Source organism: Gadus macrocephalus, chromosome 21 (genome assembly GCF_031168955.1).
Source record: "Gadus macrocephalus chromosome 21, ASM3116895v1".
Lineage (NCBI taxonomy): Eukaryota > Metazoa > Chordata > Actinopteri > Gadiformes > Gadidae > Gadus > Gadus macrocephalus.
The window spans coordinates 16,260,389-16,277,446 of NC_082402.1; the positions used below are offsets into that span (position 1 = coordinate 16,260,389).

At 44.2% G+C, this 17,058-nt stretch overlaps 1 protein-coding gene across 4 annotated transcripts in view; it reads left to right on the plus strand.

The window, feature by feature from the left end:
- Nucleotides 1-357: 357 nt before the first annotated feature.
- The window catches only part of tulp4a (TUB like protein 4a), a 34,579-nt gene continuing 17,878 nt past the window's right edge, over nucleotides 358-17,058 (plus strand). For 3 of the 4 annotated variants that reach the window (XM_060041562.1, XM_060041561.1, XM_060041563.1), the window contains exons 1-4: nucleotides 1,452-2,421; nucleotides 9,995-10,123; nucleotides 10,213-10,374; nucleotides 10,716-10,896. In XM_060041562.1, coding sequence (XP_059897545.1) covers nucleotides 2,170-2,421; nucleotides 9,995-10,123; nucleotides 10,213-10,374; nucleotides 10,716-10,896 — 724 coding nt within the window. In that variant the 5' untranslated portion in view covers nucleotides 1,452-2,169. Of the gene's footprint in view, nucleotides 439-1,451; nucleotides 2,422-9,994; nucleotides 10,124-10,212; nucleotides 10,375-10,715; nucleotides 10,897-17,058 lie in introns of those variants that run through there. The other variant, XM_060041560.1, reaches the window with a different exon arrangement.

Sequence of the window (17,058 nt, forward strand, 5' to 3'; positions counted from 1 at the left end):
GACGCCCACATCGAAGATAGCCACCTGAAAATAAACAGCTATAGAAATTAGTCGAACATTTTTCGTTGAATGAATAAACCTCATCATAAAAGGTCATTATTTTTTTTATCCCATTGTGTTGTATCATTGATATGTATTGAAATTGTATTCTGGTTGTTTGACCTACTGTTTGTTATTGTACATTTGTATTTCTGTTTTTATTTGCATGTTGTAATCAGGGCCTCATTGAAAAAGAGAGACTTCTCTCAATGGCCTTCACTGAATAAAAATGGTTAGAAAAAAAAAAACGTCATCTGAGATGCTCAAACATTATGGGGCTGCTCCGTGTGTCACGTGACGCGGTAGTCGGGCCCTGGTCGGGCCTGCCAGGGAGCAACACACACACACACACACACACACACACACACACACACTGACGCATACACACAAACAGACGAGGTAAGACGGGTTCGTCCGCCGCGGCGCTTCTTCCATTGTAGTGTTCATCATATTCCTTCACCTGGTCTCGCGACTGCAATACCGTTTGATTGACAGGTTTCATGTTGTCAGACACACAGTATTTAAAACGACATGAAGGCATCAGTCAAGCTACATCTTTAGCCGAGGCGAGCTAGCAGTCACAGACAGCCGGGGAGACGGAGCCGACCGGAGAGGTTTAGGTTCGACCAGCTAGTTAGCCAGCTAGCTGCCATCAATGGTACATTGATGACAGCTAGTTAGCCAGCTAGCTGTCATTCATGTACAATGGATGGTAGCTAGCTGGCGAACTCAACCAGCTAGTTAGCCAGCTAGCTGCCATCCATGGTGGACTGATGGCAGCTAGTTAGCCAGCTAGCTGCAATCACTGGTACATTGTACCTTGCCAGTCATGATTTGCAACCCCGTCTCCCATTGTTTCTTAACACACATTTCGGCTCTTGAAACGGTTAACCCTACGCTTACGCTTATAGTAAAAAAAAAAACGTTTTCAGGTGTTGTGTGATGTCGTGCCTGTTGTGTGTTGTTAACGATAACCTAGTTGTATTCTGGCTACAATGCTTATGTTGATGATGGGTGTTTATGTTGACCATATTTCTCCACCGCCGACTGGCTGGGGCTTTGAGTGGCTCCCGCTATGTTGTTTAATTACACTTTACAGTCACTTTGAGCTGTCAACGCTTGCTTGGTAGGAGCCATGTTTGACTGGTGGTCTGATTTAAATTGATTTGGTGGGCTGGTGTGCCCTTGTATGATTCGCATTCTACACCATTGGGTCTTTGTATAGCTCACATAGCTTATTATGAATAATAATAATCTGTCTGTTGAACACTGTTTCTCACCCGTTTATCATCAAATAATATATCTATCTATCTATACTCTATTTCCAATTATGGGGGGCACTAAATGATTGTATATTGTATTGAACGGGTAATAAATGCATCGTGTCCTTTGTTTTTCTTGCCTCTCTTCAGTCTTTAATGGGTACTCCAACGCTGATTGGAAAAGGACGCGCGTTGACGTGATGACGTCGCTGGGAGAACTGGCAGACTTGTGGGTTGACAGCTGATACAAGGAGTCCCTACTCCTCCCAGTCACAGCAGCTATCACACTAAAGGGACTGAGGCCAAGGGATGAAGACTGACTGGATTGCGCCGTACTCCATTTCAGTGGAGGTATAGGGAAGTTTGAGGATGAATAGATCGAAAATATAAGAGCGCCACACAGATTTTTCAGTCATTATTAGGTTGTCATGGCTTAATTGCAAGAAGAGCAACTGCTATGGTGTTTGTTTTTTCACTCCGCTGCCTAGTGGTTTGATACAGAACTGAATGGACTACTCCTGGATTTTACACCTCGACATGACTTGATTACGTGCCTTTCTTTTTGGTGATCCATCATGATATCATCTGAACGCAGTAAAGTGCTGCTAGGCCTGTTATTTATATCATAACGTGCAAAAAACCCACAACAAGGTTAGTAGAACACCTTGAGTTAGATGTCAAGTCATAACAACTAGATAAAAAAATAAAAAACAAAGCAGGCTTACTATGCACCGTCATCGCTGTCCCTCCAGCACCGATTCATCCTCATTGGTGTGCCGCTCCTAGCATTTCAAACCACTTCAGAGAGTCGCTACCGGCCTGGGTACTCCTTTTATCCTCCCGTCGCTCTCTCACACATACAGCAGGAATGTTCGCCGCTGTCGAGCATGGACCTGTTCTCTGCAGCGACTCAAATATCCTTTGCCTGTCGTGGAAGGGACGGGTGCCCAAGAGCGAGAAGGAAAAGCCGGTGTGTAGGAAGCGCTACTACGAAGAGGGATGGCTCGCTACAGGCAACGGGAGAGGCGTAGTCGGTGTCACGTTCACGTCAAGCCACCGCAGAAGGGACCGCACAACACCGCAAAGAATCAACTTCAACCTCAGAGGACACAATAGTGAGGTTAGTCGAGGTGTGTGTGTGTGTGTGCATGCTCACATTTATCTTTAAAGCTACTAATCTTCATTATTAAGACTCTAAAGAAAGAAGTAATTCATCTGGCACTCTGCCCCACTTTCACAGTTGTGTCTTTGAATGTTCCTCTATGTGGCCGTAGAGAAGTGGTATTGTATTTGGTAGTTGTTGGGACCCCTACTATAGCATCCTGTTTCCGCGACCTGCCTAATGTCCAGGCCTATCCTGCATGAAGCCCAATTAGAGGTGGGCAAACTGGCAGCACCGCTAACATCAATGGATTGCCCTCATATCCACCATGAGAGAGAGAGAGAGAGAGAGAGATACTCTGCCAACTTCAATGGCGTCCTGGCATTGTTTATGTTATGCCTGGCCCCCATATTTACTATAAAACTTGGATGTAGTCATGATGACTCATTGATGGCCTCAAACCTTCAAAATAAGTTGAAAATCTTGTCTGGCCGTTTTATCAACACCTCAAACTGGTCTGACCGTGTCTGTGTCTCTGACGACGGGGGAGGGAAAATTTAGCAAAGTTCCATCGTCATCTTTGAGCTGCGAAGTGAGGCTGTGACATCCTTCAGCCAGTTTACTCAGCTGCCAAGTCTAAATGCACGGTTGTGCTATTATCACTCTCTTTCTCTCTCTCCAGTGCAGCGTGTAAGAAAGTAGAGCGTTAAGCTGGCATTCTCCAGGGGAAAGGCTTTTTAGATTCGCTGCTATAAATACAAAATAGCAGTTTAAAGGATTCAGCAGAATCATGTTATTGTTTGTGTGTCTGACTGCCATGGCTCTCTTTATAGGCTCTTGCTCAAGAACAAACACGCACAGCACACGTGTGTTAAATGTCACGTTTATTGTGGGGATGTGTGTTTTTCTTTTGGTGAAACTTAACAACTGCTCATTCGCAAGGCAAAACCAAATTTATTTGTGCTGACGATATTACTATACATCACAACAATATAAATGACGTACTGATGGCAACCATTGAACACCGACATCTGAAATTCTGCATAATCAACCAGAATTAATGTGGCCCTTAGTATGGGAATGAGCCAAAATCAAGAGTGACAATGAGCATGTACTTCTCTCCTATGCTTTGTGTAACCGCAGAGGCTGGTAGGTAGTGTCTTAGGAGACTTACCCAATGGAGAGTGATGAGCCCAGGTGGCCTGTTAACATCATATTGTTTTGTCTCTCCTCACCCTGTTGTTTCATGGATGGGATGATGTAACCACTCTGCACCTTGTTTAGGACAGACCCTACTGCCTTACACAGTCCCTGAGATGCGGCACCCAATGAAATGTCTAGGTTTGGCCCAAATAAATAATTTAAATCTTTGGATATTGGTTAGGTTTCCAAAATAATATTGCCGTAGAAAAAAAGAAAGGAAAGAATCAGTAGTGCTCATCTTTCACTGCCTGTAAACATAGCGGGCGGAGACCACTGCTGCACAATCTAGTTTTAACAACTTATTTTATCGGTTTCTAAAATGCTTCAATTACTAACACAAAATAGCCAGACAATCATATCACGTCAGTGATTTGGAATAGATTTCACAGAAGGACTGCTATTTACCTGGTGATAAATCACATGGCCGCTATATGGGCGATCGAAATACATGGATAAACATCAATACCTGTTCTATTCATGTTGACTAACTAACCAACACATTATCATGATTAGATACAGCTTTTCAACAAAACAAATATCTGAATACTTCATTGAGATTGAAATACCTAGCTAGGGAACAAATAATCTAATATTCGGGTTCATCCCTAGAAATGATGTAAACATTTGTAGGAGTAGCATTTAAATCAGAATCAGAATCACTTTTATTACATCTTATTGTACAGTACACAAGAGTAAAAATCTTAGGCTTGGTTCCTCAACATTCACTCCTCACTTAAAGGGTCAGTGACTGTGTTTGTGAAAGGGTGACCACCTTTTGTACATTTATTTAAAGGTTGTTCGCTCTGTGACGTTCCTTTGCATTTAAAAAAAGTGCCTTCCTGGCGCGGCCTGATGAATAATTCAGTGTATCGTATCTCTGGTGGGACAGAAGTAAGGAGCCTGCACGGTACGGCTGGAGAACTGGACCTGCAGTATGCAGCACCTTGCAGGGCGCCATTAGCAAGGCGCTGCAGACCTGACAGCCCATCTGTCCAGGTAGAGCCCCGCTAATGGAGGGCTGGTTCCGTTTGGACCAGGTGCATTTGTGTCACTTTCTTTGTAGTCTTACAAATAAGATTTAGCCCCAGGGTATCGATTCTCGTATCGCACGACTAAAGGCGACGATATATCGCCGTTTTGATAATATGTCCCACCCAAATATCGGCATTTATATTGTTGGCTACAGGTGTCTGCCGTGCAGAGCCTGGTCAAGCTGATCAACTCAACTCATGATATACTCAGCCCTAACCTCCCGGGCGCCGACCTCATAGCCTTCTCCCATCTAGCATCGGGAGGGCATGACCCCGTTTCGCATTAGGCCGCCCTCCCACGCTCCACCGGTGTGCTCAGTAGTAAAGGATTTAACCAGCTGATCCGTTCGCGCCGAGTGGCCATGTTGCATAACACAAGGCGCTTCTCCCTCTGCTCAGGTGTGACTTCGCGTTCTGTATCCACAGAGAGAGAAGTAGTTGTTGGACCGGCTCCTAGCTGCTGCCCTCCCTCTTAATTACATATATGGATTATCCTCACAATAAAAAGCATTTTCGTCATTTGATATTGTCCAGCCGTCATGAATGCCAATACGTGCTAAATTCAGAGTGTCGCCTGATACACCCTTGAATGATTGTGTGCCATACTGAACTGGCGGTCCTGTGTATTGCAATGCTGATCCAGATATTGGGAAGTCCAGCTACCAGTCCACTCGCCTGTGTCCACAATTTGTCATGGTGGCTGCACTCTTGGTGAAAAAACGTGACCCTGGATAAGGACACATCATCTCATATTGATATTTATTAAGGGCTCGCCTCCTTGCCACACAGTGTTTCCTCAAAAGGACCCGTCACCCCCACCACTCCAACCAACCCGTGTCCTGGCTGCAGATCTCCATGGCGCTCCATACTGCTGTGCTGTCCTCTCTGCCACCTTTGGTCTGGATTTTCTCTGATTGAGTTTTTTGTCCGATTTAATATTCCGTCAGTACCCTCAAGGAGTGGGGGGCGGGGAGGCGTTAAATGCAGAGGAACCCAACAGGGTGAACTCTGTGATCTGTGTCATACTGCCTTGTAAACGTTGCAGATTGTTCCCTGGAAGGCGAAACCCAAAATGTTGATCGCCATGTCACCAGTCATCTAAATGTACTCTGCTCTCCCGCTCTCTGCCATGGTGGCCCGCAGCTGTCTGTCAACAGGTTTCATTGAATCGTCCTACTGAAAGCGGCTGAGGTCAGCATCAGATGGAGGGCGGCAGTGTGTCAAACAAACATCGTCCCTTCGGCCAGCCCTGGTGGAGGATGCACAGTTTATGGGCAAACGTAACTCGGTTTCTATGGCCTTGTTGGGGCCTTGAGGGCAAAACAACAAGGTCAACAAAGCATGCAGAACTTCTTGGTCTTAAATCATCATAAAGCCCTTTGTGCTTGTACCTCAAGAGTGTCTTTTTTACATGATCTTTGCTCGGGGAGCGATGAGCAATCTATTTTTATGACTATATTAATATAGTCATATAGTCATGGTGTTACTCGGCTGTCGACTCGACTGGGCCCACCTGATCCGACCAGCTAATCCCTCCCCAGCTCCTACCGCCACGCGGCCCACACATTGTTCCACCTCTCGGTCCTGGGAGGGGCACCAGGGCACATGTGTTCAAACAACGCTGCGAACAAACCAATACTCCTCATGTGTTCGGTTAATTGGATGTGAAAATCCCCATGACATTTACCCTATAATATACCGCATGCTGGAGTGGGCGTCTTTGTTGGTAATGTAGCCATCGTCTGCATTGTGCGGTGCGGTTGTCTGTTTGGACCGTGCACTTACAAAACATTGATCCCCCTGCCGTATTAGACATGTGGGCAGGTATCGGTACAAACCAGAGATTTTCCATAGTGATCAAACATAAATATCATCTTCCTAAAATCATCAGAGAAAATGTCTTGACTTTGGATATTATTTTTCTCACAATCTTTCACATTTTACATCTCTATTACAATCTGTTCCGGTTAGGTTGACGCGAGACAAGGGCTTCGATACACAATGTGGGAGGGACTGGTTGCTAGGGAGAACGGAGAAAAAGGGCGTGTTTGTTTCTCCCAACATTTAAACACTGATCTATTGGGAATCCAGCACTTAGCGCAAGCCTTGCACACTGTGTGTGTGTGTGTGTGTGTGTGTGTTCCTGCGGGAACAGGCTGAGTCATAGCACAGACATACAGGACAGAAAGTGTGTTGGAAAAGAGAATGGTCCTCAAAACATCAATGGATGTGTGAGCAACATGGCAAAGGAATTTAAAATGCCGATGATCGAGCAAGGCAGGGCTGGCCTGCTTCACAGTGTTGAGGAAGGTTTGATGACGTGTTGCCTCATGTATTGGCCTCAGGCCAGCCTGAAAGCCCATCCATCTGAGTCACGGTGTTCAATAGAAGCACCTGTTTTGGATGGGACATTTCAAACCACAATGCGTAAAGGATTTGGCGGAAAGCTAAGACCCCAGCTTAAAGGTTGTATCAGCGTCGCTGATACAAACTTTCAACCTTACAACCATCGCTGCGATGTTGGGTGATGTTTCTTCTGTTGGTATTTGAAACGAGATCCCAAACAAACAAAGCCAGCTCGCCCCTCCCTTCCGTGTTTCGTGCATCTAGTAAAAACTATCATAACACCCATCCCTTGTCGGTGATTGGTTGACATACTATTTATTTTGGTTTTAAATGGTTGGTAGTACCAAATGGTTGGTATTTGTTTTTGTGTACGATCCCGGAGCATAGGCTGCCTACAGAGACACAGGTTTTTGACGGCCTGCTTATGTGGCGGGCAGCTAGCAGATCGTGAGGAAAGATCAGATGAATGTGATCGTTCATGTTTTGGCCTAGAATCGCTTATACAACCTTTAATGTTCATATTGTCTGTGCAGATGTAAATCCGCCATGGTTTCTCCTTAGCCCAACCCCTCTCATGATGTGGGCGCCTGCTTATGCTTCATTCCTTCAGTTAAATAAAGACACCTTCCTACACATCACCTTGACACTTATGGAAATTTTAATCTGCATTCGAACTCTGCTCGTCGCTGAACCCTGAATAGAACTTGGTCATTTGTCTTATAAATTGTGAACATGGTAATCTTTGCCATTACATCACTGTCACCGAAATAGGTCCCCAATTCAGAGTGAAAGGGGGTGAAACCCTAGGTTTTTGCCATTCTCCCCAAAACACGATGTGTCCTCTAGGTCCCTTCTGCTGAACGCAGGGGAAATTCTTTACTGTCGGCAGACTACCTATTATGGGCACCCTGACGTCATGACCAAGGGGTACCGGCGGCGGCGGTGCCGTCGGAAGTTGGGCTTTGTAGACCCTTAAAGTGTAACACCAAGGTGTGTGTGGATAGTGAAGCTCCGTCTGAGTAGAGGTTTATTTAATACCCGTGTCCGAGGGTCAGGATTCACGCACACTCATAGTACAACGCTACAGTGTGTGGAGAATTTCATACACAACATCGCCCACTATAATGCTCATACACTAGAGGGGTGTCAAACTAATTTTAGCCCAGAGGCCACATGGAGGATAATCTATTCCCAAGTGGGCCGGACCGGTAAAAATATGGCATAATTATGTAAAATTAAACATGCTGTGAGCACACCAAACACAGGTTTCCCATTTACTTCCGTGAATAAAAAGGACGATGACCATTTTTCTTGGAAAACTCTGCACTCTGTGTCCACCTTTCGTCTTTTTGACAGAGACATTTTGGGGCAATGAGAGTGCCAAAGCGCATAATGTTGAAAGTATAAGGCAGAACGACAAGGTAGCTACGGGCTAGCTGCACTACCTGTTTATACTTGCTCCCTGCTCAGCCCCGGTATAAAGTTTGCTTGCTTAACATAATTGCTATTGCGACTTCTAGTGGACACATTAAGAACAGCAGTTTCCTTCATTGAAAAATAGCAGATCATTTTAGTTACATTCCAAAGCGACTTCCAGTTACACACAATTGTCCAGTAAGTAGTTCAATGTACAACAAATTAATCAGTGCCAGTCAATGCAATCCATGTAATGATAGGAAGGATTTTTATAAAAAAAAAAAAATTATATATATTTTTTTTACAATACTGTAGTTCACAAAATCATCTCACGGGCCGGATTAAACCCGTTTGCGGGCCTGATCCGGCCCGCGGGCCGTACGTTTGACACCCCTGCGACGGTATTAAAGGTGTCCCATTATGGCCTTTTTTAATGTGTATTGTTGAATTTGTTTGATCTAATATAATTTATTTTCAACAATAAAGGGTTGTTGAGCACATTATTCTTTCTGCTACCTTTATGAGTTACAACCCCTATGTCAAACACCCAGTTGCTGAGATTTTTGAGTTAGTTAGATGGCTTTGTAAAGGCTCTGCCTTTGGCAAAGCATACAAGGTCCCTTTACAAAGAAGAAAACACCTTCTAACTTAGATCATTTATAAGCACTTTGAGATAATTTGTTTGATGTGAAGTGCGTTATAAATCAAATGTATTATTTTAGTTATTTTTTATTTTATTATTAGTTTAAGTTTCATACCGGCTTCCTTTTCAGCTGTTTTCATTGAAGACGTCTGCCTATTCTGACACACCCACTTCTTAAGACATCGTAACTCAATCATTGTTTGCCATCAGTGTTGCCAGATTGAGCAGTTTTTCTCCCCAGATTGGGCTACTTTTGGAGGACGTTCAGGCAGTGTTGCCAGATTGGGCTGTTTTTCCCACTCTATCGGTGTACTTTTAATCACGCACCGGCTCGCTATTCTCTTACACACACACACACACACACACACACACACACACACACACACACACACACACACACACACACACACACACACACACACACACACACACACACACACACACACACACACACACACACACACACACACACACACTTTTTATGAAACTTTCTACAGCTGTAGAAGCTGACTCAAGATGAACAGAAAGCAAATATTACACTGATGGCCCAAAGGTGGAGCTATAGCAATAGTCCAAAAATGCTAACTTTGAATAAACTTATCTCGTGACCCCTTTGACTTACAGTCATGATACTATGTTCACACATGCATATCCTCATGGTGAACAAATCTTTTTTTTCTTCCTGCTCCGCTGCTTAATTTAGATCACAAGAGCGTGAGTATCAGAAAAGCAGCATTTCATATTCTAAGCGTGAGATGTTGACATGTTGACATTCTGACTCCCTGACTCCCTTCAGTCAGCACTCTGTTGTGCACAATAGAGTGTGCCCCCATCACACACCTTCCCTAAACAGAGGGTATAGGTTTCGATAGATTTGACGTTGTATTCTCACCAGATAACAGACGATGGAGATCCTGATCTCTCCATGCTCCTGTGTTTGTGGTGGCTGCAGGTGGTTCTGGTGCGCTGGAATGAGCCCTTCCAGAAGCTGGCCACCTGTGACACGGACGGGGGCATCTTCGTGTGGATCCAGTACGAGGGCCGCTGGTCTGTGGAGCTGGTCAACGACCGTGGAGCTCAGGTGAGACGCGCGGAGCCTGGAGACGGTGCAGGATCCCATTATCACAACACATTTGATTCTACCTTTGAGGGTTTTCTGGTGGTCCGCAGGTGAGCGACTTCACCTGGTCCCACGATGGCGCCCAGGCGCTGATTTCCTACCGAGACGGCTTTGTCCTGGTGGGCTCGGTCAGCGGCCAGAGGCACTGGTCCTCCGAAATCAACCTGGAGAGCCAGATCACCTGTGGCATCTGGACCCCGGATGACCAGCAGGTAGCACGCACTCCGTCAACCTTGGTCTCTCTCTCACGCTCTCTCTGTGTGTCGGGGTTCTTTTATTGGTGTTTCTTTGGGCCGTTGAAAGGTTTACCCTTTGGTGCTGCGATGCTGTCGGCTCTGTCTGGAGATCACAGGTCTATCTGTAATCAGTTATTACAGATCCCAATCTTTCCCTTCCTTGTTTGTTTTCCCCCAGTCGCCTGAACGGTTTATTTGGTGGGGCCGATGTGGAACGCGTGGAGTTGGTTTTGTTTTGTTTTGTTGATCTTGTGTTTCTGCCACTGTCTGATCTTGTAAAATCAGCGTATTAATACGGCGTTGCCATCCCCGTCCAGGTGTTGTTTGGCACGGCGGATGGACAGGTGATCGTGATGGACTGCCACGGCCGAATGCTGGCACATATCCTTCTGCACGAGTCTGACGGCATCGTGTGCATGTCCTGGAACTACCCCAACTTTCTGGTGGAGGACCGCAGTGAGAGCGACACAGACTCGGACGACTACCCCCCGCCCAAAGGTATGTCTGCTGTGGCTCCCGGCCTCTGCTCATCCAGCTCTACTGTCAATAGGGGGCGGCATGTGGCTCAGGACGTAGGGCGGGGTGGCTGGTAACCGGAAGGTCACTGGTTTGATACCTGGCTCCTCCTGAGTGTCGAGGTGTCCCCCAGCAAGACACCTCATCCTCCGCCATCTGGGTTTGAATGGGTGAATGTTAGCCAATATTGTAGTGCTTTGAGTTGCCACTGGTTAGAAAAGCGCTGTATAGATGCAGTCCATTTACCACCAGTTTGAGGTCGTCTCCCATCCAGTGGTGCCTCAGTTACAGCCTGCTTTCAGCACTTTTGGCATTTCTATGCAATTCAATTTTTTTATGTATTTTCTATCTTGAGTAGGGGGGCTCACCTTATACTGGATTTTAGGGGGCGTTGGTGATAAAGATATTTAGTAGTAAAAAATTATTCCCCATCCCAGGGCTTCTGTATCTCACCCCGTGCCTGTGTATGTGCACCTCACTAATGATTTATCTTTATAGTTAGGGCTATCTAAAATACCTGAAGGTAATGTGTGTACCTGAAGGTGAGGTCATCTTAGCGATATTTTGCTGTTGGGAGGTTTGGGCTTCTCTGACACCTTATAATGCCATGGTGTGTGGCACATTTCTTGCTCATTATAACATGGCTCATTCACAACGACCATAATGCCTTGGCTAACAACACTTCCTCCTTCCTAAAACCATTTTGATTCAATCTCACAGTGCTCGCTAAAACACTTTAATGATCATTAGCAGCTTTCTTTCAGACTGCAGCAGAAAAGAACTGCTGTGCTTTAGTTTCCCAAATGCTCTGTCAAATGTTATTGTAATTGTAGTGTGGTTCTTGACCAAACCGCACTACTATCAATAACAGAGCGTGGCTACTGAGAAATTAACCGGTAGTTAGATTAATAAAACTGCACTGGTTAAGGGTCACAAACGGTAATGCGCATTGACTCTGAATAGAATAGAAATAGAAATTAACTTCTTTATTTGTGGGATAGGTTCAAAGTTTCCCTATAACGTTATAGGGAAACTTTGAACCTATCCGACAAAAAAAAAGAAGTTAATTTCTATTCGAACAATACTGATCGATTAGTGACTGACTATAGCTGTCTAACAGAGCAAGCATAACAGGGCGGTGGTCAAGAGCAGGGTTAACGTCATATTAGTTATATTTAAAAAGGGCAATGATGGTCATTGTGTATTAATTACCTTTCCAGTATGTATTTCTCAAACTAATTATCAACTTATAGTGAGGATACGGCTGACTCTGAGTGAGCTCACTAAACTGGAGCACGATCTACCTGTAAACGGAGCGTAAAGGGAGGTGAACAATACAGTCATGACCAACATGTATGAAAACGTTCAATACCGCTTATAACCAAACCTGGGTTATAAGCGGCGTCAGGAGAGGAGAAGGGCATCCCATCATGGGCTTTAGCCAGTGAGAACGTGAGTCTATAGAGTGCAGATAGAATCAGATGTCGGAGAGCATCCTCAACCAATCCCTTGCTTGCTTTCTTCCTGTCTCCGTCCATTGCCCGGATATAATATGCAATCAAAGGTTGCATATTGCAGCAAAGGGTGTACAACATTTAGAATTATATTTTAATAGAGGGGAACTTTGAGAAACGAAGGGAATTAATGACTAATTTCTACTCTCAAAAATCAATTGTCTTGAGGCTAACTTGGAAGCTGCTAATGTCCTAACATAGGATGTGGTTTGGTGACCTTTCTCTCTTGCTCTGTTCCTTTCAGTGTCGGGGTTAGAGGGGTGGGAGGGACAGCCGCTTGAATATGAGGGCACCTTGTAAACTAATGTCTGCAACATTGGACTGACTGTGCCCCAGGGAGCCGTGGTTCTGCTGATTCGATGCCTTGGCAGGGCTGCCGGGCTTGGACCCTGATATCGTAACCACAGCCAAAGCAGGGGGACATCTGTCTTGTTGAGAGACCACTCACCACCTGTGTGCGTCACCCACGGGGCCCAGCCAAGGCTCCCTCTGGGGCCGCTGAGACCATATTAAAACCAGTTTAAACAAGGCGCCCCAAACCATGTCGTCCTAGCAAGGATGGGAAATGCCTTCTTGGGAGTCAAAAAAACAATGTGGTCAATGTAAGACAAGCCACCGCCCTGATGGCTGAAGGTTTCTGAAACTTGGTGTACAGGCTTGGTGTACATTACTTTACATGCTGATCCTTTCTGCCTCTTGTATAGCGACATCTATCTGTCTCGATAGATTTCTCTGTACAGTGAACATTTCTGAAAAAAAAAAAAAAAAAAGATTATCAAAATATTCTCTCAACCACAAGTCTACGTCTGAAAGAAGCTGGAACTAGAATCTATCCATCTACATAGAGGACACCTCCCTAAACGTGTGAAACGTTTTGTATGCAATCTCATTCCATGATGTCACAGTGTCAATCAAAGTAATCGGTGTAATGGACCACTTCGCCTATAGGGTGACACATAAAGTGTGTGTGTGTGTTGGAGGCATAGTTGCCTCTGGGAGTAAGGGAGTAAATGTCTTGAAAACGTCAGTCGCTGGTTGGTAGTGTGGAGGCTGTGAATACCACTCCTGATGGCTAGCAGTCAGTTATTTTGTTACTTTATTTTCAGTCCAGTTGTGATATTGCAAATATTTAACATTCAATATCCTGCAGTCCATCGGTTCTCCTAGGACAGCCGAAGGCCCAGTCTCGGTGGTCTCTCGGGGGGAAAAACGATAGCCACTAGCCCTGTATAACTAAATCAGAACTAACATGGCTAGTTGTTAATGTCCTTCATCCATGTCCAGTGTGTGCTTCTTGTGTGGTGTGCTGTTTGGATCGCAGTGTTCACTATATAACCAAAGGCTGGCGTGTCGATACCGTTGCAAATTCTCAACATCTGTTTAATGTGAAAATAGTGTAGCATGGGTCTGTGCTGCGTTCCAAAGAGCAGCTCTGGAAGTGGAACAGCCCCAAGGACCATCCAGCCCCAGAACAGGCTTTCTGCCGGAGGGGTTGGTTTGCCATTGTTAGAACCACCGTTACCTGCCAAAAGCTCCACTTTTCAAACCCTCAGGTTTATTCCCATCTGGCTTTGATCAAAGACCTTGCAAAACAATTTTGATACTCCAAACAAAAGCTTTAGCATATCTTCACACCAACAGCAAGCAAACTCCTCCAAGTAATACAAACTTGGGCACATGGGAACATCACTTGGCGCAATTATCCCATTATAGTCTTGCTTCTTGCTTGAAAGATGGGTCTTGTTCCAAGCCCTAAAACTTCCTCGTAGCTTAAAATGATCTGGACATATCTGTAGTCAATGGCTGATTGTGTTTTCTATAATGTTGTCAATAAAATCACATGCACTTCGACGAGCAAGGCGAGTCTCTAGTTTGCATCAAACAGATCCAAAATGTAATTGTTATTATTTTATCTTCTTCTTTGATTTTTATGTTAAGCTATGCTACTTTGTCAGGGTTACTAAAACGATAATCTTGTATTCAGCAGTTTTACTATTTGCACAACTAATAGAATGCAGGCAGATGAGTGAATGAAAAACTTCATAAATGTGTTCTAGGACCAGTTGACACTGTTGCTTTGAAACCGTACAGACTATTTATCTCGGAACATTGGTGTTCGTGCAAAATGTTAAAGCGTGTCTTCCCAACAGGAATAGTTTACCACTGCTTGCCAAGTTTGCTGTAAGCCAATCACGTGCCTAGAGATCCCTGCATCCAGCAACATGATTGGTCCAAACCAATATGAAGCGATGAAAGTAAAACGCCCATTTCACAGAGATTTCAGTTATTCTGCTTTCAGTCTATATTGATTATCAATCTAGTGGTTGATTTAAGAGGCTACTAAATTGATGGCGGAATAATGCAGAAAAAAATTGCGTTATATCCTAAAAGTTTGGGAGAGCTCACCAGTGTTTGAATGTTCACTCTGCTCTGGGGTTGGTTGTGACCTTCTTCAGTGACGGCAGAGGGCCTGTTCAGAGGACCTTTGATGCCACAACTATGTGATGCCAATGCAGAGAGGGTATGTCACAACCACCTTGTGGGTGGGTGTGATGTGAGCTCTGTCAGATGTTTGCTGTGTACGAGAGGGCATAGCTTCCCGGAAACTTATAGTATAACCCTACAGTGTTTGACAAACTTCATAATTTCATGTATCGCCCATACTAGCTAAAAAGGTAGTGCCACAAGGTTGGCGTGAGCCGGTACCATGGGGATGACACCTCCTGTATACTTCAGAGACTCCTCAGCCCAAAAAGTGTGAAAACAGGGGCTTCACTTTCACCAATTCCCCTGGAGTGCCATTGCTTGGTGAACCATCAACAGCCTCACCAGACAACCCAGCAGGAAACTAGTGCTTATTTATTTATCTATAATTACTTAGTTACAACCCTCCAAGGAGATCTGTGCAGCATTAAGGGGTTGACACTAAGGTTTCAAAAGCACTTGCCCATCGGGCAAGTACAGGTAATGTTCGACTTCCCCGAATGTAATGTTAAATTGCCCAAATAAAAATCAGAATCGTGAACGGGCCTCTTTTTGCCAGGCACCTGGCCTAATTTTGGGGAACTCAGAAAAATCCTCCTAGCTCAGACTGAAGCTGAATGCTTCCAAACATGTACGTGTTTAAAAAATAACAAACTTCCTCTTTGTTTACTTATTTACCAAATGGTCGCATCATGCCATGAAGTTATTTCAGTCCACCGTTGCAACCTAAGCCATCGCCCAGTTATATGCAGACCTGCATGCTTTCATCTGGATTTTATGCAAATGCAAATAACTAAATGTCCAAGGTAGTAGCAAAGATATGTATTTTTTACCTTCCACATTTCTTGTAGGTCTAACTGAATAATATCAATCGCGTTTATGGTAGTGTTGTCACGATACTGGATTTTCTAACTTCGATACTATACTTGGAAAAATATGGATATTCTATACCATTTTCGATAACAGGGGAAAACAGTTTTTTTCAGAAAAGAACGTACCCAAAGTAAATAGAGTATTTCTCCAAAACTGCTAGGGCTATAATATAACATCTTGGTGCCAATAGAAAGATTGTTGTGGAAGTGAAATATTCAATGTGGATATTACTTTACGGCATAAGTGGAAGATTACATTTCCTCCTGAAATAATTATCAGTTGGTCATTATCAGTTGGTATCACTGTTGTACTATGAGACACACGTAGATATCTTACCATTTTGACGCTTGACCTCTATTTAAAGTTCAGGGCAAATATAATCGAATGACACCAAGCCAAACATTCACAAATGCACATATGGCCACTAGATTGCACTGAAAAACATGTGTTCTGATTGAAGGCAATTTACCTTTATCCTAAGAAACTTTAGGATCTGTTTATGGTGGTTTAATGAGATCAGATTCAACTTTGTGGACAAAAATCACAAAGGTAAAATTTCATTTTTGGTTGTTAAAAGAAAAGGGGAAGTTCCTTCTTAAGTTGTTATTTGTGTGTTATAGTCCCAGAATGATATGGTTTAGATTGTTGGAATCAGTGGAGGCTCAGCTTTCATACAATATATAGTTTGTGCAGGTCCAATTTCGTGAAAAAGATTGCTATTGCTGAGCATGTGCACAGTTATGAATCCCAAAACCGTGTTCTTGCATTTGCATATTACTTTAAATTATTCTTTTGACTTTCCTTGGTAATTTGCTTTTATCTAAAGTACTTCCAAACCGTACTCCTCTATCACTACTCCGTCTACCTTCTCTACCTAAACCGGTTGAAGCGGCGCTGCACTTGAGATACTAGCTGTGTTGGCTAACCTTAAGCAAACACCGTCCCACAGAGCATTGAGACTAGTGCCTAATCTCTGCCAGAGACCGCACTGCGAGTCAGTGACAGGAGGCTGGGCTATGTTCGCACTCTAGCGCTGTGTGTCTGTTAACTTGCCGTACGAGAGAAGAGTAGACAGCGCGCTGATCAATTGCAAATATATCTATTTTGTGTGATTTTGTGGAAGAAAATTGTTGTTCTGCAGTTTTTAAAAACTATTAACTAAATAGGCTTTATATTAACAAACCTCAAAAAATGCACTTGCCCTTTCGGGCAAACAGAAATAATCTCAATTTGCCCAAATATTATTTTTAGTTGCCCCAGGCAAGCGGGCAAC